The 26,261-nt window shown below is 41.3% G+C and overlaps 2 protein-coding genes and 1 long non-coding RNA gene across 4 annotated transcripts in view; 1 reads left to right on the plus strand and 2 right to left on the minus strand.

Annotated features, from left to right (window-relative positions):
- LOC146583947 (uncharacterized) overlaps positions 1–26,261 on the plus strand; it is a 412,373-nt gene that overhangs the window by 196,969 nt on the left and 189,143 nt on the right. Inside the window, exon 4 of one of the 2 annotated variants that reach the window (NR_203054.1) lies at positions 12,521–12,588. This is a non-coding gene — a long non-coding RNA (uncharacterized LOC146583947). 2 annotated transcript variants of the gene reach the window in all.
- Ralgds-ps3 (ral guanine nucleotide dissociation stimulator, pseudogene 3) lies at positions 3,332–6,750 on the minus strand. The gene is made up of 3 exons (XM_087589540.1): positions 6,534–6,750; positions 6,212–6,408; positions 3,332–4,084 (listed from the first exon to the last, which is right to left on the minus strand). The coding sequence occupies exons 1-3, from the start codon at positions 6,549–6,551 to the stop codon at positions 3,838–3,840; spliced, it is 462 nt and encodes a 153-aa protein (XP_087445666.1). The 5' UTR covers positions 6,552–6,750; the 3' UTR covers positions 3,332–3,837.
- Positions 21,277–23,802, minus strand: Rgl4 (ral guanine nucleotide dissociation stimulator like 4). Its single transcript, NM_001402508.1, is given in 3 exon segments — positions 21,277–21,577; positions 23,304–23,500; positions 23,626–23,802. Coding segments are annotated over 3 exon segments (675 nt in total).

Consider the following 26,261-nt stretch of genomic DNA (forward strand, 5'->3'; position numbering starts at 1 on the left):
CTTGCAATCCATCTCTACCTAATGTTGACTGTGTGTCTTTGAATTGGTTTTCATTATTTACTAAGTGAAGCTTTTCTGATGACAATAGAGGGTAGGACCAATCTCTGAGTATATAAGAATATGATTAGAAATCTTTTCATTGGCATGTTTTCAATTCATTTGTTTCTATCGATCTCTATGTGCATCTGTGACTCTGGGTAGTCTAGCCTGTGGTACTTGGTACTCCAAGAATTGTTAGGGGTGGACACACACTCATGGCTTAGGTCTCAACTTATCAAGGCATTTATTAGGCATTTTCACAATTTCTGTGCCACTTTTCTACAGCAAATCTTACAGGTTGTACAAAATATAGTTGAAATGTTTTGGGGCTGGGCTGATATCCTAATCTGTCCACTGGAAGACTTTCTGATTATAGGAGAAGACCCATTATCCCAAACTTCTCGAAATCTAATCTGGGATTACCCATCATTGATTCCTAGAACTTTCCATTGCACTCGGTTTCCAGTTTTTCCCAGAGATAACAACACACAATTCTTTCTCATTATCCAAACACTATTTCCCACTGTCCCAATTCGTTCTTCCTTTTTCCATTTCTCAACTTTCTTTAGACCCCTCCCTTAACTGCACCCCACAGCAGTATACATAAGACAGATATCTATTGTGATCTTCTTCACAGTGAGGGGCATCCATCATTATCTTTGTTCCTCTTATTACTTAGCTCGTCTGGATTTGTGGATTGTAGCACACCTGTTCTTTACTTCAAACATAGTTTCCACATGTAAGTCAGTTTATTTTTGTTTTCTTGTTGCATTCCTTTGCCAGGATGATACATGATGATGATGATGATTTTAATAGCTGTAGCATACTTCATTGTCTAAACGTAAAATATATTTTATCCATTCTTTAGTTGAAAGACTTTAGGTTGTAACCAGGCATTACCAATAAAGACTGTAAAATATAGATTTGCAAGTCAACTTGTCCTATGCATTTTTTCCCCAAAACCCAAAGTGATGACTTCTGAAATTATTGTAGAAGTTTACACCTCCAGCAACACTGGAAAAGTTTTCCCTTCCCTGTTAGCATCAACTTTTATTTCCTCTTTCATTTAAGCTATTTGGATGTAAGATGAAATCTCAAAATCATTTTATATCCTTATCACTGTTGAATAGAGATGTTGAACATTTCTCGTAGTACATTTCTTTAATTGAGAGTATTCTGTTGAGAATTCTGTTTAGATCTGTATGTTTGATCCATGTGCCCCCAGCCTTTGGCCATGTCCACTGGAGAGGCAGTACATAGAGTGTTTGACTGTGCTCATCACAGTAGCTTCACTGAGACAGCGGATGTTCCAGGAGTGGAAAGCGCTGTCTGAGATGTGAGGAATCCAAAGCTGGGATTCCTTGGCTTTCAAGCATTTACTCTTTTCTAGAAATATCTGTATTTTTTTCCTAAAAACAAAACCATGAACTCTAACCATATTACAAAACCTTTGGCTATAATGGTGTCAGGTCACTGGGTATGCATGTACTACTGTGACACAAATATTGTGGGAGTAACCAACAGATATCTGCCTTGACTTAGGATTCACTCACTGACATGGATATCACACGTGACCCTGCTTGGCTGACCAAGAACCTGAGACTGGATAGTTGAGTGACCTGGGGATAATGTCAATAGTACTTACCTACAAAAGAAAGAGTCCAATGTGATTTCTAATGATTAGTTATATTCATAGAAGAGTGCCTTGCACAGTCAGCATCAGATCGGCATCCTTCTGAAGCAGATAACAAGACATAGTGTGGCCCATAAGCAGACATTATGTAGAGTGAGACACCTTGGAACATTCAGTCCTAAATTGCAGAAGTGGTCATGCAGCCATTCACAACCCCGGAGTATCTTCACTTGATAACACCTTGCAATTGAAAGATTCGTTTATTCTAAGGGAGTCTCTAAGGAAACAAACTCCTCTTAAGTGCAGCCCTCATGTTCATCAGCAAATGGCCAAGAGAAAATGAACCCATTTTAATCTACGGAGGAGTCCCCTGGTTTCATAATGTCCTATCAGGACTTTTTGTAAATTACTATTTTTATTTCATTATTATTTATATACTGATATTTTTTCTCTTTTTACTCTGATTGTCCTTTGTGCATATATATATATATATATATATATATATATATATATATGTACATGGATTCTGTTTTGGTCGTGAGGGATTTTATGCCTCTTCTTTGCCATGGAGAAGGGGTTTCTGACATCCTCGCCCTTCCTGAGTTGCTGACTGCAGTTGCTCCCTTTGGGGGAGGGAGGATGATTTTGGTTTGAGGAAATCACCAGTGTTACACTGAACATATTCGTACAATAAGGCAGCGACCACATTCCTATTCCTACGTGATCCACATCAATTGGATGTAGAGGTTGAATAAAAATTGGAATATTAAATCATCAATTACTCTCATAAATAAATAAATGTTTATTTGATTAATTAAATTATACCATAATGGAATCTGGTGGGAAAGTCATGGCATGAGTAGATGGGAGGTGTTGAGGGGTAGATACAATCGAAATGCATTATGCACTTTTAGATAATATTTTCTACATTTGAAGACCATTTCCTACCCATTTCAAAACATTTTCTCATTCCAAAATATCATGGGATGTCAACTTTCATTTCTCTGAAAACATAGATCTATTCATTGCAGATATTCTTGCCTAATTCTAGAATTGTCTTTGACTTCTTAGCTTAGGACAGTAACTTCAAACCTTGCCTAGGCTGTAGCAAGGCACATAGTACAAATAAACCCTTCCTCTACTGCAGGTCATTTGTGCAGTTTGGCTTCCTGACTTTAATTCTTTGAGCTATTTACAGATCATGATTGGTGCAAAGTCAAATGGCCACATATCATTTAAAGAAATTAAGGCCTTCTACAAGTGCCCTAGTAAGGAGCTGTGGTTCTATGATTCCCCATCCTCCAGAAACGTTGAAATATATGGTTGTAAAATGTAGCCATTTCTATGTGACTTGTACTGTTTCCACTGGAGGAAAGTGGTACCACCCCACAAGTTTCGATAAATGTTACTGAAAGGTAAAGTTGAACTTTATTGCATGTGATTTAGTAGTGATGTATATTACTTCTTGAGAAAAAAGTCTATTTCCGTAAATTTAAGATTAAATTTATAACTTAAGCATGCCACTTAATTGTTTTAAACACTTATGTTTTCTTTCAAATTATTTTTGTTCCTTAAGCAACTTTGAATAACCTTAAAATAATATATCAAAGAGGATATTCATAATTTGCAGATATTTGTCTCATTATTAGATAGCATTTCAGACAAGGTAAACAAATACTATTTATTAAACTAATACTTAAAATAAACACAATATTGAAATATCAAAAGGAATAAAAGGGCTCTTTCTCAGGGGAGGGGAAGGCTGGCTTGTAGGGTTGGAACTGCTGCTGGATTGAAATCAGCAGCAGATCATGAGGCAAAGGGGCTGCAGATCAGATATATGATGGACACCAATTGATGACCACAAGTGACAGGGCCATTTTCTAAATAGGCCCACTGTAACAAGCAGGAAATGACTGAAAGATACATTGCATCTACAGACAAAGACACAGGTTCCACAGCTGCTATCATGTGTGCTGTCTGGGCAGCTGCTGACACATCTGGTTACAAAGTCTCTTGTGTCACAGAAACTTCTAGAGGGTTCTCTGCCCTCCAGCTCTGGTGCACAAGTTGTTTCAGACTCCAGATTGTCTCTTTTCCCTGTTGGTTTAAACCCATTCAATCTGTGGTTCTGAGGATGTGTGTCTCCCCAGATCTGAGTCTTCCTAATCTTTGGCCTGGGAATCCTTGGCATGTTCTTCCTCCAACTGTGTCAGCAGCCTCTTGGCACGGACACTAAGATCACAGTGGGGCATGTACACAGTCAAGTAGCCCTTCAGGTATTTCAGAGGAAACAGGTCTGATGGGTCACAAAAGTCCTCAGGGTTCTTGTCCATCCATATTTCCAAGAAGCTACAGAGGGTGCTCTTTACTTGTTCATCCTCTTTAGAATAAGGGCTGAAGTATGCATACCTAGAAAAGACCAGAGAGAATATCAGCTCTAAAGTCCCATGCCCCTCACCTAATACAGGCAGTCCTGTCTGCTCTCAGAATTAGTACTTCACCTGTACACAATAGGTGCTTTCAATGCATCTGTGCAAATGTTAAACACAAGAATCTGTATGAAGACATCTCCTTGGTCACATGCTTTCCTGGATTATGCCTCATGGGCCTCTACTTTGGACACATCTCTCCTGGGTACTCTAAAGTTTCTAGAACCTCCTTTATATAGGAGGGCATTGTATTCACAAAGGCCTTAGAAATCTTGTGTGAAAGATAATATGATTTGTCAAGGTAGAGGGGTTAGGTGCATCCACTTTAGTGTCCCAGATCTGGACAGCCCAACTGCTTGAACCATGCTTGGGAGAAGGAATTGCTTAATGCATGCTAATGGGGTCTGAGAACTATGTAGACAATAAAGATATGGAGACAGTCAAAGATTGAGATGGAGACAGAAACTGAGGTAGAGACAGGGATAGAGCTTGAGATGACAGGGAGAGCGAAAGGAAAGGGAGAGGGTGAAAGAAAAGATTAGGAGATGAGAAGGAGAGGGAGAGAAAAAGACAAAGGGAGAATGTGATCAAGACGTACAACAAACTAACACACACACACACACACACACACACACACACACACACACACACACACAGAAACACACAAAGATACCAACACAGAGAAGGTAGACAGAGACAGACAGAGACAGACAGAGACTGAGAGCAGGAGAGAAAGAGAGAAAAACTGTGAGAGAGAAAACAGAGACAGAAACAGAGACAGAGACAGAGTGAGACAGAGATAGAGATACAGTGAGTGACACACAGAGAGAGAGAGAGACAAAAAGAAAGAAACACAGAGAGACACTGAGGAAAAGAGCGAAATTTCTGGACAAACAGGAGCTCTGAGAAGTGTCAGCAAGAAACACACTCACAAACACAACACACCAAGAATGACAGAGAGAATGAGAGAAAGAGAGGGAGAGATAGTGAGAGAGAAAGAAACAAAGGCAGACAGAAAAAGAAACAGGGATCGTGGGAGACAGAGAGACAGATAACAAAAAAGGGAGAGAGGGAGCTAGAGAGAGAGTGACAGAGAGAGAGAGAGAGAGAGAGAGAGAGACAGAGAGACAGAGAGACAGAGAGACAGAGAGACAGAGAGACAGAGAGACTGAAAGTGACTGAAGAAGGGAGGAAAATTCCTAAAATCAACAGGAAGCTCTGAAAACTATTAGCAAGATACACATACCCAAATCCACAAACATGCACACAAACACAAACAATCAATCACACAACACACAAAGAGAGACAGAGAGAGTGAGAAAAAGGGAGAGAGAGAAAGTGAGAAAGAAAGAATCAAAGAGAGACGATGACAGAGAGAGACAGAGTTAGACCATTAACAGATATTTAGTAGGAGAGATAGAAAGAGTGAGAGACACTGAGAGAGAATGAGGGAGGGATATTTCTGAAAACAATAGGAAGCTCAGAAAACTGTTAGCAAGATTCACATACAAGAATACAGAAACATGTACACAAACACAAACAGCAAAACAAACACAAACAGCAACAAACACACACACATACATACACACAAACAAACACAAAGAGAGACAGAGAGTGAGAAAAAGGAAGAGAGAAATTGAGAAAGAGAGAATAAAGTAGAGAAAAAGACACAGAGAGCGACAGAAATGGACAATTAACAGACATAGTGTGGGTGAGATAGAAAGAGACTCACTGAAGGAGACCGAGGGAGGGATTTTCTGGAAACCAACAAGAAGCTCTGAGAACTATCAGCAACACACAGACACACAGACAGAGACAGAGACACAGACAAACACACACACACACTCAGAGAGAGAGAGAGAAACAGAGACAGAGAGAGACAGACACACACATACAGGGGGAGAGAGAGAGAGAGAGAGAGAGAGAGAGAGAGAGAGAGAGAGAGAGAGAGAGAGAGAAACAGACAGAGAGACAGCAGACAAGACAGAGAGACAGAGAGACAAGACAGAGAGACAGAGAGACAGATAGACAGAGACAGAGGAAGGGAGGGAAATTCCTGAAACCAAAAGAAATCTTTAAAAATATGGTCTTGGACATGGGCACTCACCTCACAAACAGCAGGTCCAATACCTGAAGGGGAGTCGTACAACTTCTATATGTACATAGAAAAGCTAGGACAACCAATGGGTCCCCTTCGTTCAGAGAATGCACCAGCGTGTTCATCTGCTCAACCACAGTCTGTGCCCTGATGTATGACTCAGTCCTGGGCTCCATCAGGTTCCTTTGAGCAGAAACCTTCTCATCCTGAAAAGAGATCAAAGTGGAGGTGTTAAGATGGCACAAACGTGCAAAATCTGATTGGTTCTCCTCATTTCAAGTTTCCCTGAATTATTTCTATTGTGACCACCAAGAGAAAACAGAGTGGTTACCAGTTTTGTGTGGGTCATTCCGTGGTTGGCTTTGGTCAAATTATTTCCCCTTTGAGAAAATGGCCATAGGCACTGACGGCAAGACTGAAGCCTGTGACTCCAGACACTATCATGGTCCTGCCTGTTGTCTTTCTTGAGGCCTGAGCCTCGAGTAGTCCGAAGACAGCAAGAGAACTTCCTGCCCTCTCTACAGTCTCTACCAAGTGAGCCTGCAGACCTTGCTCTAACCAATGGGTTGCCAGGTTACCGAGGTTCTGTGTTCTTAGGTAATTTTCAAAAGGGAGGTTCCATTACTGTCACTTCTTCAACAGTACTTGCCTTAAAAGCCCCCATGTCCACACCCATTTCCTAGGTGCACAAATTCACACAGTTACACATCTGTTTCCCACTCCACTATTCCCAGAGATATCTCCAAATAAGCAGCACCTCAGTTTTGCAAGCTGTGTCTCTACTGTTGAACTGAATCAGCAGACTCATAATTTCTGCCCTAATCTTCCCAATCTACCATAAACATACCCTACGCATGTTTCCTCCCATTTACCTGACCTTGTAGGCATTCTGTGTGGAATTAGATCCCATACATGTGTGACAGCCAGCAGCCCCACAATATCAGTGTGCCTGCATAGGAATTGTCTTTCCCAGAGACAGTCCACCACCAAGATCATTTTATGGCTTAAGCCAGAAGCTTTACAACCCTTTGTGATCCTCTGACCTAGGAACATCCAATGGCTTACAAGAGGGAAGCTGGCACCCTAGCACTCTTTCAGAGGGGATTCATCCTCCATTGCTTCTTCTTCCAATTCCTGCTTGAGTCCTTGATCTGATTCTCTTCAGTGTTGGACTTTGATCTGTCACCTGCAAGAAAACTTTCTCTTTCCTTAGTAGCATTTAGTTCTGGTCCTTATCACAGCAACTGAGTGAAACTTGAGCAACCATCACCACCCTTTCTCTGTCCCCACCCTGTGGTATGTGGCAGCCATCACTTCTCTACTCCCTCATCTCCCTCACTCCCTTCTATCCCATCTCTTCCTCTAGATTTTTTCTACTCTTACCAGTGATTTTGCTCCAAAGTCATTCACTCTTCATTCCCTTGTCATCTCCCTCCTTAAATCAGAGTGTCTGTGTCATGATTTAGCAAGCCAGTCAGCAGAGGAATCCACATCATGTGCATGAGCTCAGACTTCCCTGCTACTGCACAATGGTGGGCAATGTAATATTAAATTATTAACTTCTTTCCCTGCCAAATGAAGTAGAGTTGTGTTCATTGCTCCTATGTTCTTCCTTGAGATGTTTTCTTACTTTCTTTGGTTCTAGTACCCAAAAGTTTTCTGGTCCTCCTGCAAGTGCACATGCATGTGCATGCTAGATTCTCACAGTACATGTGTGGAGGGCCTGCACATAAGAACATTCTCACATATATTATGTATATTTTTTCCTGGGAAGGCATGAAACTACATGGGAGGGCTTACCTGCATACATGCCAACTTCCATGTACATTAGTGGTTTTGTATACATGCGTCTGTTTGTGTGTGTGTGTGTGTGTGTGTGTGTGTGTGTGTCTATGTGTGGGGTGTATGTGTTGTTAGATATGAAAAGCCTATATAGTGAAGGATTATGCAACAGGAGCATAATGTCCCAAGAATCTCAGACGCTGATCAGGTAACCAAGAATAAGCCACAAAAATCCCAGAGCTTCCTTACAGCAGTAAAGGCATGAATCTGGTATATGCATGACTGCAGTAAAATTTATACATGTAATTATGATAGAAAAGCAGTGGAAGACTAAATATTACCACGGACACAGCCAGATTGTGAGTTGAAAAGATTGACTGTAAGGTAAAGAGCACAGTAGAGGAGCATAGTGTGGAGCAGCACAAATTATGGAATTCCAAGATGACTGGCTTCCTCTTCATTTTCTTGACCTGCATAAAACATGGTAGATTAACACAAGGACTGGTAAAGCTTTTCTCCACTCTTAGGTCCTTAAAATCGCCATCTTCCTGCTGCTCTTAAGCCTGAACTAGTTCTAGTCCTGATCAGCACAGGACTTTTTTGCTATGCTTTTTTTCTGTTTTTATAAATTTTATTTTTCTTGTATATTTTATGTTTTTAGATTTCGAAAGTTATCGCCTTACCCCGTCCCCCATGTCCCTCCCCATGACCCAGCTTCTATGAGGATGCTCCAGCTCCCACCCACCCATTCTACCCACAATACCCTGGCACTATCTTACATTGGGGAATGGAGTCTTCACAGGACCAAGGTCTTTTCCTCTTATTGAGGTTGGACAATGACATCCCCTGCTACCTGTGTGGTGGGATTCCTAGGTCCTTCCATGTGAAGTGATTCATTGTTGGTGTGGTCCTTGGGAGCTCTAGTGGGACATCTTTGGTCGACATTATTGTTCTTCTTGTGTGGTTACAAACCCCTTGGGCTCCTTCAGCCCTTTCTTTAACTTCAAACTTCTTGTCTCCTTATTCAGGACAAAGGTTGCATTTATAGCAGCAGGACTCCAGCAGAGCCTCTCTAGTGTCACTCATTTCTGGGTATTGTCAACACTTCTTGGAATCAGAAATAGTGATTGGGTTTGGTGCAATCATATGGGATGGATCCCCAGGTGGGGCAGTCATTGGAGGATGTCCTTCTGTTCAGTTCAAGCTCCACTCTTTGGTTCTGTATTTCCTCTCCTGAGTACTTTGTTCTCCCTTCTAAAAAGAATGAAGCATTCTTCCTTCTTGTTGAGCTTCATATGATGTTTGAAGTTTTTCTTAGGTATTCCAGGATTTTTGGCTAAAATATTATTTTCAAGGAGTGGATACCATGTGTGTTCTTTTGTGACTGAGTTACCACACTCAGGTTGGTATTTTCTAATTCTTTCCATTTTCCTACAATTTCATGTTGTCATTTGTTTTTAATAGTTCACAAGTACTCCTGTGTGTAGACATAGCCTATTGAGTGTATCCACTCTTCTGTTTATGGACATCTAGGTCTTTCCAGGTTACAGTTATTATAAACAAGGCTGATATGAACATAATGTAGCATGTGTCTTGTTATATGTTGGTGAATTTTTTGGTTGTATGCCCAGGAATGATAAGGCTGTGTCCTCAGATGATACTTTAAATCTTTTTGATAGTTCCAGAATAATTTCCAGAATGGTTGTACCAGCTTTTGGTATCACCAACAGTGGAGGAGTATTCTTCTTTTTCCATATCCTTGCCAGCTTCTGCTATCACCTGAGTTTTTGATCTTAGCCATTCTGACAGTGATGTGTAAGCTGGTATCTCATGGTAGTTTTCTATTCCAATTACTTGAAGACTAAGGGTCTTCTCTTAGACTTGAAGAGACTGTAAGGGTACAGTTCTCTTTTTCTAATTAATTAATTATCTCATTCATTCATTCATTTATTCATTCATGCCTTTGTGCGCTCATTCATTAATATATACACTCCATACTTTATTCTACGTACGTCCAAACCCTGAGTGTACCACATGGCATCTCTCCATCTGGTTTCCAAGCTTCATGCCATGTGACTCCCCATGGATGCGTGCATCCCATCCAGTCCAAAGGACCCCTAAACTTCTTGGGGCTTCCAGTTTCCTGAGGGTTAGCTATATTTTCTAGAAATGAACCCTGTCAGGGGAGTCCTCTGCTATACAAGTGTTGGAGGCCTCATCTCAGCAGGTTAGTGTTGCCTTTTTGGTCATCCCCTCTGTTAGGAATCTCAGGGGTTCCAGGTTGAGACTGCTGGTCCTACTCCAGGGTTGATTTTCTCTTTATCCTCCACCATTTCCATAATTCAACAGGAGGGCTCACCACCTTCTGTTCTTCAGTGGGTACACATTTCATAGGTGCTTTTACTATGTTTAGGTTTGAGCCTTTATGTCTGTTGGATCAGGAAAAGTTTATGCCAAAGCAAAAGCCCAGTCACCAATGTAGCCTGTTTGGAAACTGACCAACCCTAAAGAGGGGAGGGAAACGTCTTAAAGAATATTTAAATAACATTCATAGACACAACCCTTTACTTTTTGTTGTTGAATGTTTATTCTATTCTCCCTCTCTGTTTCTGTGTGAATCTGCCTGTTGTTGTGTGTCTCTCTTTGTGTCTTTCTACATCTTACTCTGTCTCTCTGTATTTCTGTCTGTCTCTGTCTCTCTTTCACTCTCTCTCTGTCACTCCCTCCATCCCTCATTCTGTCCCTCCCTAACTACTTCCTTCTCTCCCTTCCTGCTTCTTTCCATGTATCCATCCTGCCCTCTCTGACTTCTCTCAGTCTCTTTCTCTCTCCAGTAGCACTATCTGCATCATTTCTAGCTGTTCCTCCTTCCTTCCTTTTCAGAATAGGGCAGGCTTCCCATGTATATTTGGAAACCATGGCTTCTCAATTTTCATTAAGCCAGGGTACTTCTTCTTCATTTAAGGCTAGAGCATGGAACCCAGTGAGGGGAAAGGCCCCCAGGCATAGGCAAGAGCAGCAGAGAGAGACCCTGCTACCACTGTTAAAGCTTCGCATGAAGAAGAACCTACACTAGAGTTGCAAGGTGCTGAGGGCCTAGGGCCATCAAATGTAGGCTTCTAGGTCCCTCCCCATGCAGGCTCTCTGGTGGACTGGTCATTTCCAGTACTGTATGGGCTCAATTTGGCTGCATTTTTTTCTTCTGTTTTCCTTTAACCCCAACTCCTACAAAAATTCTTGCAGCCCACCTCTACATAACCTTTGCATTAGTTTTCATCATTTACTAAGTGAAGCTTTTCTGATGACAATAGAGGGTAGGACCAATCTCTGAGTATAGCAGAATATTATTAGAAATCTTTTTCTTGGCGTTTTTTTCAATTCATTTATTTCTATCTGATCTCAGAGTTCATCTTTGACTCTGGGTAGTCCAACGTGTGGTTCTTGGTACTCCCAGAATTGTTACGGGTCGAAACACACTCATGGCTTAGGTCCAAACCTATCAAGGCATTCATTAGACACTTTCTCAATTTCTGTGCAACTTTATCTTTCAGGCTGTACAAAATATAGGTGAAATGTTTTGTGGCTGGGCTGATATCCTAATCTGTCCACTGGAAGACAGATATCTATTGTGGTCTTCTCCACAGTGAGGTGCATCAATCATCATCTTCGTTCCTCTTATTCCTTAGCTCCTCTGGGTTGTGGACTGTAGCACACCTGCTCTGTACTTTAACAGAGTTTCCACATGTACGTCAGTTCATGTTTGTTTTCTTGGTCCTTTCCTTTGCCAGGATGGAGCAAGACGACGAGTTTAACAGCTGGAGCGCACTCCACTGTCTACGTGAAAAATATATCTTTATCTGCTCTTTAGTTGAAGGATTTTAGGTTGTTTCTAGACATTAACAATTAATACTGTATGAAAATAATTTAGCAAGTGAACTTGTCTTAAGCATTTTTTTCTCAAAACCGAAAATGTTGACTTCCAAAGTTATTGTACAAGTTTATACTTCCAGCAACATTAGAAAAGTGTTCCCCTCCCTCTTAGCATCAACTTTGACTTTCTTTATTGTTTTAGCTCTTCTCATGTAAGATGGATCTCACAATCATTTTATTTGCTCTTCCCTGATGAATAGGGATGATGAACATTTCTCATAGTGCATTTCTTTAAGTGAGAGTATCTGTTGAGAATTCTGTTTACATCTGTATTGTTGGTCCATGTGCTCCCAGCCTTTGGCCATGTCCACAGGATGAGGCAAAACATGGAGAGTTTGACTGTGCTCATCACACTATCTTACACTGAGACAGCGGATGCTCCAGGAGGGGAAAGTGCTGTCTGAGATGTGAGAAATCCAAAGCAGGGATTCCATGGCTTTCAAGCATCTACTCTTTCCTAGAAATGTCTGCAGTTTTATCTAGGGAAAAAAACCCATATACTCTAACCATAGTACAAAAACTTTGAGTATAATGTCACTAGATATGCTTGTAGTACTGGGACACAAATATTGTGGGAATAACGGACAGATATCTGCCTTGACTTAGGATTCATTCTCTGACATGGACACCACACCTGACACTGCTTGGCTGACCAAGAACCTGAGACTGGATAGGTGAGTGACCTGGGGATAATGTAAATGGGATTCTCTACAAAAGAAAGATTGAAAAAGTGATTTCTAATTATCTCTTATGATCATAGAACAGTGCCTTGCTCACTTAGCATCAGAGCAGAGTCCTTCTCAAGCAGATCACAAGACATACTGAGGCCCATAAGCAGACATTATGTAGAGTGAGACACCTTGGAACACTCAGTCCTATATTGGAGAAGCGGCCTCATGCAGCCATTCTTAACCCCGGAGTATCTTCACCTGATAACACCTTGCAATTGAAAATTTAGTTTTTTTCTAATGGAGTCTCTAAGGAAACAAACTCCTCTTAGGTACAGTCCTCATGTTCATCAGGAAATGGCCAAGAGTAAATGAACCCATTTAAATCTACTGTGGAGGTTTCTCGTTTCATAATGTCCTATCAGGACTTTTTAAAATTACTTTTTATATTTCATTATTATTTATATACTGATACATCTTTCTCTTTTAACTCTTATTGTCACATACATACACACACACACACACACACACACACACACACACACACACACACACACACACACACACACACACATATATATATATATATATATATATATATATATATATATATATATATATGGATTCTGCTTTGGTCCTGAGGGATTTTATGCTTCTTCTTTGCCATGGAGAAGGGGTTTCTGACATCCTCACCCTTGCTGAGTTCCTTATAGCAGTTGCTCTCTTTGGGGAGGGGGGTTTAATTTTGGTTTGAGGAAATGATCAGTGGTAGAGTGACTGTATTGGTGTAATAAGGTAGAGATCACATTCCTTTTAGTACATGACATACATTACTTGGGTGCACAGGGTGAATAAAATTGGAATATTGCATCATTAATTGCTATCATAAATAAATAAGTAAAATTTTATTTAATTAATTGATACCAGAATGTAGTCTGGTGGTAAAGTCATGGGATGACTAGATGGGAGGTGGTGAGGGGTAGATACAATTAAAATGCATTGTGCACTTTTAGAAAATGTTTTCTACATTTGAAGAGCACCTTCTACCATTCAAAACATTTTCTCATTCCAAAAGAACATGGGATGTCTGCCTCCATAGATCTATCCATTGCCAATATTTTTGCCTAATTCTAGAATTGTCTTTGACTTATTGGCTTAGCACAGTAACTTTGACCCTTGCGTATGCTGTAGCAAGGCACAATGAATCCCTTCCTCTTCTGCAGGTCATTCGTGCAGTTTGGCTTTCTGATTTTAATTCTTTGTGTGATTTACACAACATGGCTGGTGCAATGTCAATTTAGTTGCTTGTGTAACTTGCAAGACCTGGCCACATATCATTTAAAGAAGTTAAGGCCTTCTACATGTGTCCTAGTAATGAGCTGTGGTTCTATGATTCCCCATCCTCCAGAAACTTTGGACCATCTGGGTGTAAAATGTAACCATTTCTATGTGACTTGTACTGTTTCCAATGGAGGAAAGTGGTACCACCCCACGAGTGTAGATAAAGATTACTGAAAGCTAAAGTTGAACTTTATTACATGTAATTTAGTAGTGATGTGTATTACTTCTGGAGAAAAATGTCTATTGAAGACATATACATTTTTTTTTATTAACTTGAGTATTTCTTATATACATTTCGAGTGTTATTCCCTTTCCCGGTTTCCGGACAAACATCCCCCTCCCTCCTCCCCTTCCTTCTGGGTGTTCCCCTCCCAACCCACCCCCAATTGCCGCCCTCCCCCCATAGACTAGTTCAATGGGGGTTCAGTCTTAGCAGGACCCAGGGCTTCCCCTTCCACTGGTGCTCTTACTAGGATATTCATTGCTACCTATGGGGTCAGAGTCCAGGGTCAGTCCATGTATAGTCTTTAGGTAGTGGCTTAGTCCCTGGAAGCTCTGGTTGCTTGGCATTGTTGTACTTTTGGGGTCTCGAGCCCCTTCAAGCTCTTCCAGTTCTTTCTCTGATTCCTTCAATAGGGGACCTATTCTCAGTTCAGTGGTTTGCTGCTGGCATTCGCCTCTGTATTTGCTGTATTCTGGCTGTGTCTCTCAGGAGCGATCTACATCCGGCTCCTGTCGGACTGCACTTCTTTGCTTCATCCATCTTGTCTAATTGGGTGGCTGTATATGTATGGGCCACATGTGGGGCAGGCTCTGAATGGGTGCTCCTTTAGTCTCTGTTTTAATCTTTGCCTCTCCCTTCCCTGCCAGGGGTATTCTTTTTCCTCATTTAAAGAAGGAGTGAAGCATTCACATTTTGATCATCCGTCTTGAGTTTCGTTTGTTCTAGGGATCTAGGGTAATTCAAGCATTTGGGCTAATAGCCACCTATCAATGAGTGCATACCATGTATGTCTTTCTGTGATTGGGTTAGCTCACTCAGGATGATATTTTCCAGTTCCAACCATTTGCCTATGAATTTCATAAACTCGTTGTTTTTGATAGCTGAGTAATTATTCCATTGTGTAGATGTACCACATTTTCTGTATCCATTCCTCTGTTGAAGGGCATCTGGGTTCTTTCCATTTTCTGGCTATTATAAATAAGGCTGCGATGAACATAGTGGAGCACGTGTCTCTTTTATATGTTGAGGCATCTTTTGGGTATATGCCCAAGAGAGGTATAGCTGGATCCTCAGGCAGTTCAATGTCCAATTTTCTGAGGAACCTCCAGACTGATTTCCAGAATGGTTTTACCAGTCTGCAATCCCACCAACAATGGAGGAGTGTTCCTCTTTCTCCACATCCTTGCCAGCATCTGCTGTCACCTGAGTTTTGATCTTAGCCATTCTCACTGGTGTGAGGTGAAATCTCAGGGTTGTTTTGATTTGCATTTCCCTTATGACTAAAGATGTTGAACATTTCTTTAGGTGTTTCTCAGCCATTCGGCATTCCTCAGCTGTGAATTTTTGTTTAGCTCTGAACACCATTTTTTAATAGGGTTATTTGTTTCCCTGCGGTCTAACTTCTTGAGTTCTTTGTATATTTTGGATATAAGGCCTCTATCTGTTGTAGGATTGGTAAAGATCTTTTTCCCAATCTGTTGGTTGCCGTTTTGTCCTAACCACAGTGTCCTTTGCCTTACAGAAGCTTTGCAGTTTTATGAGATCCCATTTGTCGATTCTTGATCTTAGAGCATAAGCCATTGGTGTTTTGTTCAGGAATTTTTTTCCAGTGCCTATGTGTTCCAGATGCTTCCCTAGTTTTTCTTCTATTAGTTTGAGTGTGTCTGGTTTGATGTGGAGGTCCTTGATCCACTTGGACTTAAGCTTTGTACAGGGTGATAAGCATGGATCGATCTGCATTCTTCTACATGTTGCCCTCCAGTTGAACCAGCACCATTTGCTGAAAATGCTATCTTTTTTCCATTGGATGGTTTTGGCTCCTTTGTCAAAAATCAAGTGACCATAGGTGTGTGGGTTCATTTCTGGGTTTTCAATTCTATTCCATTGGTCTATCTGTCTGTCTCTGTACCAATACCATGCAGTTTTTATCACTATTGCTCTGTAATACTGCTTGAGTTCAGGGATAGTGATTCCCCCTGAAGTCCTTTTATTGTTGAGGATAGCTTTAGCTATCCTGGGTTTTTTGTTATTCCAGATGAATTTGCAAATTGTTCTGTCTAACTCTTTGAAGAATTGGATTGGTATTTTGATGGGGATTGCATTGAATCTGTAGATTGCTTTTGGTAAAATGGCCATTTTTACTATATTAATCGTGCCAATCCATGAGCATGGGAGATCTTTCCATCTCCTGAGGTCTTCTTCAATTTCTTTCCTCAGTGTCTTGAAGTTCTTATTGTACAGATCTTTTACTTGCTTGGTTAAAGTCACACCGAGGTACTTTATATTATTTGGGTGTATTATGAAGGGTGTCGTTTCCCTAATTTCTTTCTCGGCTTGTTTCTCTTTTGTATAGAGGAAGGCAACTGATTTATTTGAGTTAATTTTATACCCAGCCACTTTGCTGAAGTTGTTTATCAGCTTTAGTAGTTCTCTGGTGGAACTTTTGGGATCACTTAAATATACTATCATGTCATCTGCAAATAGTGATATTTTGACCTCTTTTTTCCGATCTGTATCCCCTTGATCTCCTTTTGTTGTCTGATTGCTCAGGCTAGAACTTCAAGAACTATATTGAATAAGTAGGGAGAGAGTGGGCAGCCTTGTGTAGTCCCTGATTTTAGTGGGATTGCTTCAAGTTTCTCTCCATTTATTTTAATGTTAGCAACTGGTTTGCTGTATATGGCTTTTACTATGTTTAGGTATGGGCCTTGAATTCCTTTTCTTTCCAGGACTTTTATCATGAAGGGGTGTTGAATTTTGTCAAATGCTTTCTCAGCATCTAATGAAATGATCATGTGGTTCTGTTCTTTCAGTTTGTTTATATAATGGATCACGTTGATGGTTTTCCGTATATTAAACCATCCCTGCATGCCTGGGATGAAGCCTACTTGATCATGGTGGATGATTGTTTTGATGTGCTCTTGAATTCGGTTTGCCAGAATTTTATTGAGTATTTTTGCATCGATATTCATAAGGGAAATTGGTCTGAAGTTCTCTTTCTTTGTTGTGTCTTTGTGTGGTTTAGGTATAAGAGTAATTGTGGCTTCGTAGAAGGAATTCGGTAGGGCTCCATCTGTTTCAATTTTGTGGAATAGTTTGGATAATATTGGTATGAGGTCTTCTATGAAGGTTTGATAGAATTCTGCACTAAGCCCATCTGGACCTGGGCTCTTTTTGGTTGGGAGACCTTTAATGACTGCTTCTATTTCCTTAGGACTTATGGGGTTGTTTAACTGGTTTATCTGTTCCTGATTTAACTTTGATACCTGGTATCTGTCTAGGAAATTGTCCATTTCCTGCAGATTTTCAAATTTTGTTGAATATAGGTTTTTATAGTAAGATCTGATGATTTATTGAATTTCCTCTGAGTCTGTAGTTATGTCTCCCTTTTAATTACTGATTTTGTTAATTTGGACGCACTCTCTGTGTCCTCTCGTTAGTAGTTCCTCTCTGTGTCCCTGGGTAAGGGTTTATCTATCTTGTTGATTTTCTCAAAGAACCAACTTTTGGTTCTGTTGATTCTTTCTATGGTCCTTTTTGTTTCTACTTGGTTGATTTCAGCTCTGAGTTTGATTATTTCCTGCCTTCTACTCCTCCTGGGTGTATTTGCTTCTTTTTGTTCTAGAGCTTTTAGGTGTGCTGTCAAGCTGCTGACAAATGCTCTTTCCTGTTTCTTTCTGCAGGCACTCAGCGCTATGAGTTTTCCCCCCAGCACAGCTTTCATTGTGTCCCATAAGTTTGGGTATGTTGTACCTTCATTTTCATTAAATTCTAAAAAGCCTTTAATTTCTTTCTTTATTTCTTCCTTGACCAGGTTATCATTGAGTAGAGCATTGTTCAATTTCCACGTATATGTGGGCATTCTTCCCTTATTGTTATTGAAGACCAGTTTTAGGCCGTTGTGGTCCGATAGCACGCATGGGATTATTTCTATCTTTCTGTACCTGTTGAGTCCCGTTTTTTGACCAATTATATGGTCAGTTTTGGAGAAAGTACCATGAGGAGCTGAGAAGAAGGTATATCCTTTTGCTTTAGGATAGAATGTTCTATAAATATCCGTTAAGTCCATTTGGCTCATGACTTCTCTTAGTCTGTCTACGTCTTTGTTTAATTTCTGTTTCCATGATCAGTCCATTTATGAGAGTGGGGTGTTGAAATCTCCCACTATTATTGTGTGAGGTGCAATGTGTGTTTTGAGCTTTAGTAAGGTTTCTTTTACGTATGTAGGTACCCTTGTATTTGGGGCATAGATATTTAGGATTGAGATTTAATCTTGGTGGATTTTTCCTTTGATGAATATAAAGTGTCCTTCCTTATCTTTTTTGATGAATTTTAGTTGGAAATTGATTTTATTTGATATTAGAATGGCTACTCCAGCTTGTTTCTTCCGACCATTTGCTTGGCAAGTTGTTTTCTAGCCTTTCACTCTGAGGTAGTGTCTGTCTTTGTCTCTGAGGTGTGTTTCCTGCAGGCAGCAGAATGCAGGGTCCTCGTTGCGTATCCAGTTTGTTAATCTATGTCGTTTTATTGGGGAGTTGAGGCCATTGATATTGAGAGATATTAAGGAATAGTGATTATTGTTTCCCTTTATATTCATATTTGGATGTGAGGTTATGTTTGTGTGCTTTCATTCTCTTTGTTTTGTTGCCAAGACGATTAGTTTCTTGCTTCTTCTAGGGTATAGCTTGCCTCCTTATGTTGGGCTTTGCCATTTATCATCCTTTGTAGTGCTGGATTTGTAGAAAGATATTGTGTAAATTTGGTTTTGTCATGGAATATCTTGGTTTCTCCATCAATGTTAATTGAGAGTTTTGCTGGATACAGTAACCTGGGCTGGCATTTGTGTTCTCTTAGGGTCTGTATGACATCAGTCCAGGATCTTCTGGCCTTCATAGTTTCTGGCGAGAAGTCTGGTGTGATTCTGATAGGTCTGCCTTTATATGTTACTTGACCCATTTCCCTTACTGCTTTTAATATTCTTTCTTTATTTTGTGCGTTTGGTGTTTTGACAATTATGTGACGGGAGGTGTTTCTTTTCTGGTCCAATCTATTTGGAGTTCTGTAGGCTTCTTGTATGTCTATGGGTATCTCTTTTTTTAGGTTAGGGAAGTTTTCTTCTATGATTTTGTTGAAGATATTTACTGGTCCTTTGAGCTGGGAGTCTTCACTCTCTTCTATACCTATTATCCTTAGGTTTGATCTTCTCATTGAGTCCTGGATTTCCTGTATGTTTTGGACCAGTAGCTTTTTCCGCTTTACATTATCTTTGACAGTTGAGTCAATGATTTCTATGGAATCTTCTGCTCCTGAGATTCTCTCTTCTTTCTCTTGTATTCTGTTGGTGAAGCTTGTATCTACAGCTCCTTGTCTCTTCTTTGGTTTTCTATATCCAGGGTTGTTTCCATGTGTTCTTTCTTGATTGCTTCTATTTCCATTTTTAATTCCTTCAACTGTTTGATTGTGTTTTCCTGGAATTCTTTCAGGGATTTTTGTGTCTCCTCTCTATGGGCTTCTACTTGTTTATTTATGTTTTCCTGGAATTCTTTCAGGGATTTTTGCGATTCTTTCAGGCATTTTTGCGATTCCTCTCTGTAGGCTTCTACTTGTTCTCTAAGGGAGTTCTTCATGTCTTTCTTGAAGTCCTCCAGCATCATGATCAAAAATGATTTTGAAACTAGATCTTGCTTTTCTGGTGTGTTTGGATATTCCATGTTTGTTTTGATGGGAGAATTGGGCTCCGATGGTGCCATGTATTCTTGGTTTCTGTTGCTTGGGTTCCTGTGCTTGCCTCTCGCCATCAGATTATCTCTAGTGTTACTTTGTTCTGCTATTTCTGACAGTGGCTAGACTGTCCTATAAGCCTGTTTGTCAGGAGTGCTGTAGACCTGTTTTCCTCTCCTTCAGTCAGTTATGGGAACAGTGTTCTGCTTTCGGGCGTGTAGTTTTTCCTCTCTACAGGTCTTCAGTTGTTCCTGTGGGCCCGTGTCTTGAGTTCACCAGGCAGCTTTCTTGCAGCAGAAAATTTGGTCTTACCTGTGGTCCTGAGGCTCAAGTTCGCTCATGGGGTGCTGCCCACGGGCTCTCTGCAGTGGCAGCAACCAGGAAGACCTGTGCCGCCCCTTCCGGGAGCTTCAGTGCACCACTGATGGTCTTTGGCTTTTTCCTCTGGCGTCCAAGATGTGTGTGCAGGGAGCAGTCTCTTCTGGTTTCCCAGGCTTGTCTGCCTCTCTGAAGGTTTAGCTCTCCCTCCCACGGGATTTGGGTGCAGAGAACTGTTTATCCGGTCTGTTTCTTTCAGGTTCCAGTGGTGTCTCAGGCAGGGGTCCTGCCGTTCCTGGGCCCTCCCCCACGGGAGCCCAGAGGCCTTATACAGTTTCCTCTTGGGCCAGGGATGTGGGCAGGGGTGAGCAGTGTTGGTGGTCTCTTCTGTTCTGCAGCCTCAGGAGTGCCCACCTGACCAGGCGGTTGGGTCTCTCTCTCACCGGGTCTGGGGGCAGAGAGACATATACATTTTATAACCTAAACATGTCACTTAATAGTTTTAAACACTTATGTTTTCTTTCAAATTATTTTTGCTCCTTAAGCAACTTTGAATAAACTTAAAATAATATATCAAAGAGAATATTTTATAATTTGCAGATATTTTGTCTCATTATTAGATAGCTTTTCAGACATGGTAAACAAATACTAACAATTTATTAAACTAATACTTAAAATAAACACAATATTGAAATATCAGAAGGAATAAAAGGGCTCTTTCTCAGGGGAGGGGAAGGCTGGCTTGTGGGGTTGGAACTGCTGCTGGATTGAAATCAGCAGCTGATCATGAGGCAAAGGGGCCACAGATCAGATATAAGATGGACACCAATTGATGACCACAGCTGACAGGGCCATTCTCTAAATAGGTAGGCCCACTGTAACAAGCAGGAAATGACTGAAAGATACATTGCATCTACAGACAGACTGAGACACAGGTTCCACAGCTGCTATCATGTGTGCTGTCTGGGCAGCTGCTGACACATCTGGTTACAAAGTCTCTTGTGTCACAGAAACTTCTAGAGGGTTCTCTGCCCTCCAGCTCTGGTGCACAAGTTGGTTCAGCCTCCAGAATGTCTCTTTTCCCTGTTGGTTTAAACCCATTCAATCTGTGGTTCTGAAGATGTGTGTCTCCCCAGATCTGAGTCTTCCTCATCTTTGGCCTGGGAATCCTTGGCATGTTCTTCCTCCAACTGTGTCAGCAGCCTCTTGACACGGACACTAAGATCACAGTGGATGTATACACTCAAGTAGGCCTTCAGGTATTTCAGAGGCAACAAGTCTGATGGGTCACAAAAGTCCTCAGGGTTCTTGTCCATCCATGTTTCCAAGAAGCTACAGAGGGTGTTCTTTACTTGTTCATCCTCTTTAGAATGAGGGCTGAAGTATGCGTACCTAGAGAACACCAGAGAGAATGTCAGCTCTAAAGTCCCATGCCCCTCACCTAATACAGGCAGTCCTGTTTGCTTTCAGGATTAGAATTTCACCTGTGCACAATAGTTCTTTCAATGTATCTGTGCAAATGTTGAACACAGGCATCTTTATTAAGAAATCTCCTTGGTCACATGCTTTCCTGGATTATCCTTCATGGGCATCTACTGGGAGACATCTCTCCTGGGTACTCTAAAATTTCTAGAACCTCCTTTATATAGATTGAGATAGAGACAGAAACTGAGATAGAGACAGGGATAGAGCCTGAGATGCCATGGAGAGCGAAAGGAAAGGGAGAGCTGAAAGAAAAGATTGGGAGATGAGAAGATAAAGAGAGAAAAAGACAAAGGGAAAATGTGAGCAAGACATAAAACAAGCTCACATAAACACACAGAGAGACATACACACAGAAACACAGAAACACACCCACACACCAAAGGAGAGAGAGACAGAGAGACAGATAGACAGATGGAGAGACTGAGAGCAGGAGAGAAAGAGAGCAAAACTGTCAGAGAGAAAACAGAGACAGAAACAGAGAGAGAGATAGAGGGAGAAAGAGATAGAGATACAGTGAGAGACACACACACAGAGACTAAAAGAGACACAGAGAGACACTGAAGAAATGAGCGAAATCCCTGGACAAACAAGAACTCTGAGAAATATCAGCAAGAAATACAGGCACACACACAACACAGCAAAAATGACAGAGAGAATGAGAGAAAGAGAGGGAGAGATCGTGAGAGAGAAAGAAACAAAGGGAGACAGAAAAAGAAACAGGGATCGTGGGAGACAGAGAGAGGGGGAGGGAGAGTGGGAAAGAGTGACAGAGAGAGAAAGAGAGAGAGAGAGAGAGAGAGAGAGAGAGAGACAGAGACAAAGAGACAAAGAGACAGAGACAGAGAGAGACAGAGAGACACTAAAGTGACTGAGGAAGCGATGAAAATTCCTGAAATCAACAGGAAGCTCTGAGAACTATTAGCAAGATACACATACCCAAATACACAAACATGCAAACAAAAACAAACAATCATTCACACACATGCACACACAAAGAGAGACAGAGAGAGAGAGAGAGAGAGAAAAAGGAGAGAGAGAAAGTGAGAAAGAGAGAATCAAGTAGAGAAAAGAACACAGAGAGCAACAGAAATGGACAATTAACAGACATAGTTTGGGTGAGATAGAGAGAGTGAGAGGGACTGAGAGAGACTGAGGGAGGGATTTTCCGTAAACCAATAAGAAGCTCTTAGAATTATCAGCTACACACAGACACACACACGCACACACACACACACACACACACACACACACACACAGCGAGAGAGACTGAAAGGGTTAGAGAAAGAGAAGGTAAGGTGAGAGAGAAAGTAAGAGAAAGAAACAAAGAGAGAGAGAAAAACAGAGACAAGGACATATGGAGACAAAGAGAGATTAGATAACAGAGAGAGACAGAGAGAGAGAATAGAAAGAGAGACAGAGACACAGAGAGAGAGACAGAGAGAGAGAAACACAACAGAGAGAGACAGAGAGAGACACACACAGAGAGAGACACACACAGAGAGACACACAAGACAGAGACAGAGAGAGAGACAGAGAGACAGAGAGACAGATAGACAGAGACAGAGGAAGGGAGGGAATTTCCTGAAACCAACAGAAAACTTTAAGAACTATGGGCTTAGACATGGGCACTCACCTCACAAACAGCAGGTCCAATATGTGAAGGGGTGTGGCAGAACTTTTATATGTAGATAGAAAAGCTAGGAAAACCAATGGGTACCCTTTGTCCAGAGAAGGCACCAGCGTGTTCATCTGCTCAACCACAGTCTGTGCCCTGATGTATGACTCAGTCCTGGTCTCCATCAGGTTCTTTTGAGCAGAAACCTTCTCATCCTGAAAAAAGATCAAAGTGGAGGGGTCGAACTGGCACAAATGTGCAAAATCTGATTGGTTCTCCTCATTTCAAGTTTCCCTGAATTATTTCTATTCTGAACACCAAGAGAAAACAGAGTAGTTACCAGGTCTGTGTGAGTCATTCTGTGGTTGGCTTTGGTCAAATTATTTCCCCTTTGAGTAAATGGCCATAGGCACTGAAGGCAAGACTGAAGTCTGTGCCTCCAGACAACATCATGGTCCCTCCTGTTGTCTTTCTTGAGGCTTGAGCCTCGAGTAGTCCGAAGACAGCAAGAGAACATTCTGCCCTCTCTACTGTCTCTACCAAGTGAGCCTGCAGGCCTTCCTCTAACCAATGGGTTGCCTGGTTACCGAGGTTCTGTGTTCTTAGGTAATTTTCAAAAGGGAGGTTCCATTACTGTCACTTCTTCAACAGTACTTGTTGCCTTAAAGGCCCCCATGTCCACACCCATTTCCTAGGTGCACAAATTCAATCAGGTACACATCTGTTTCCCACTCCACTATTCCCAGAGATATCTCAAAATAGGCAGCACCTCAGTTTTGCAAGCTGAGTCTCTACTGTTGAACTGAATCAGCAGACTCATAATTTCTGCCCTAATTTTCCCAATCTACCATAAACATACCTTGGGCATGTTTCCTCCCATTTACCTGACCTTGTATGCATTCTGTGTGGAATGAGATCCCATACATGTGTGACAGCCAGCAGCCCCACAATATTAGTGTGCCTGCATAGGAATTGTCTTTCCCACAGACAGTTGTACCATGAAGATCATTTTATGGCTTAAGCCAGAAGCTTTACAGCCCTTTGTGATCCTCTGACCTAGGAACATCCAATGGCTTACCAGATGGAAGCTGGCCCCCTAGCACTCTTTCAGAGGGGATTCATCCTCCATTGCCTCTTCTTTCAATTCCTGATTGAATCCTTGATCTGATTCTATCCAGTGTTGGACTGTGATCTGTCATCTGCAAGAAAACTTTCTCTTTCCTTAGTAGTATTTAGTTCTGGTGCTTGTCACAGCAACTGAGTGAAACTTGAGCAACCATCACCACCCATCCTCTGTCCCCACCCTGTGGTGTGTGGCAGCCATCACTTCTCTACTCCCTCATCTCCTCACTCCCTTCTATCCCATCTCTTCCTCTAGATTTTTTCTACTCTTACCAGTGGTTTTTCTCCAAAGTCATTCACTCTTCATTCCCTTGTCATCTCCCTCCTTAAATCAGAGTGTCTGTGTCGTGATTTAGCAAGCCAGTGAGCAGAGGAATCCACATAATGTGCATGAGCTCAGACTTCCCTGCTACTGCACAATGGTGGGCAGTGTTATATTAAATTATTAACTTCTTTCCCTGCCAAATGAAATAGAGTTGTGTTCATTGCTCCTTTGCTCTTCCTTGAGATGTTTTCTTAGTTTCTTTGGTTCCAGTACCCAAAAGTTTTCTGGTCCTCCTGCATGTGCACATGCATGCGCATGCTAGATTCTCACAGTACATGTGAGGAGGGCCTTCACATAAGAACATTCTCACATATATTATGTACATTTTTGCCTGGGAAGGCATGAAATGAAACTACATGGGAGTGCTTACCTGCATACATTCTAACTTTCATGTATATTTGTGGTTTTGTGTACATGAGTCTGTTCGTATGTGTTTTGTGTGTGTGTATTTTGTGTGTGTGTGTGTGTGTCTGTGTGTGTGTGTGTGTCTATGTGTGGGGTGTATGTGTTGTTAGATATGAAAAGCCTATATAGTGAAGGATTATGCAAAAGGAGCATAATGTCCCAAGCATCTAAGTCACTGATCAGGTAAGCAAGAATAAGCCACAAAAATCCCATAGCTTCCTTACAGCAGCAAAGACATGAATCTGGTATATCCATCCCTGGAGTAAAATTTATGCATATAATTGTGATGGCAAAGCAGTGGAAGACTAAATATTACCACCGACACAGCCAGATTGTGAGTTGAAAACATTGAGTGTAAGGTAAAGAGCACAGTAGAGGAGCATAGTGTGGAGCAGGACATATTGTGGAGTTCCAAGATGACTGGCTTCCTCTTCATTGTCTTGACCTGCATAAAACATGGTAGATTAACACAAGGACTGGTAAAGCTTTTCTCCATTCTTAGGTCCTTATAATCGCCATCTTCCTGCTGCTCTTAAGCCTGAACTAGTTCAAGTCCTGATCAACACATGCTTTTTTCTATGTTTTTTTCTGTTTTTATAAATTTCATTTTTCTTGTATATTTCATGTTTTTAGATTTCTAAAGTTATTGCCTTGCCCCATCCCCCATGTCCCCTCCTCATGCCCCAGTTTCTATGAGGATGCTCCAGCTCCCACCCACCCATTCCACCCACAACACCCTGGCACTATCTAACATTGGCAAATGGAGTCTTCACAGGACCAAGGTCTTTTCCTCTTATTGCGTTTGGACAATGCCATCCTCTGATTCCTGTGTGGCAGGATTCCTAGGTCCTTCCATGTGTACTGACTGAGTGTTGGTGTGGTCCCTGGGAGCTCTAGTGGGACATTTTTGGTCAACATTGTTGTTGTTCTTATGTGGTTACAAACCCCTTCGGCTCCTTCAGTCTTTTCTCTAACTTCTCTCTTCTTGTCTCCTTATTCAGGACAAAGTTTACATTTATATCAGCAGGACTCCAGCAGAGCCTCTCTGGAGACACCCATATCTGGGTATTGTCAGCAAGCACTTCTTGGAATCAGGAATAGTGATTGGGTTTGGTGGATTCATA

This window comes from Rattus norvegicus, chromosome 16, assembly GCF_021556685.1.
Source record: "Rattus norvegicus strain SHRSP/BbbUtx chromosome 16, alternate assembly SHRSP_T2T, whole genome shotgun sequence".
NCBI lineage: Eukaryota > Metazoa > Chordata > Mammalia > Rodentia > Muridae > Rattus > Rattus norvegicus.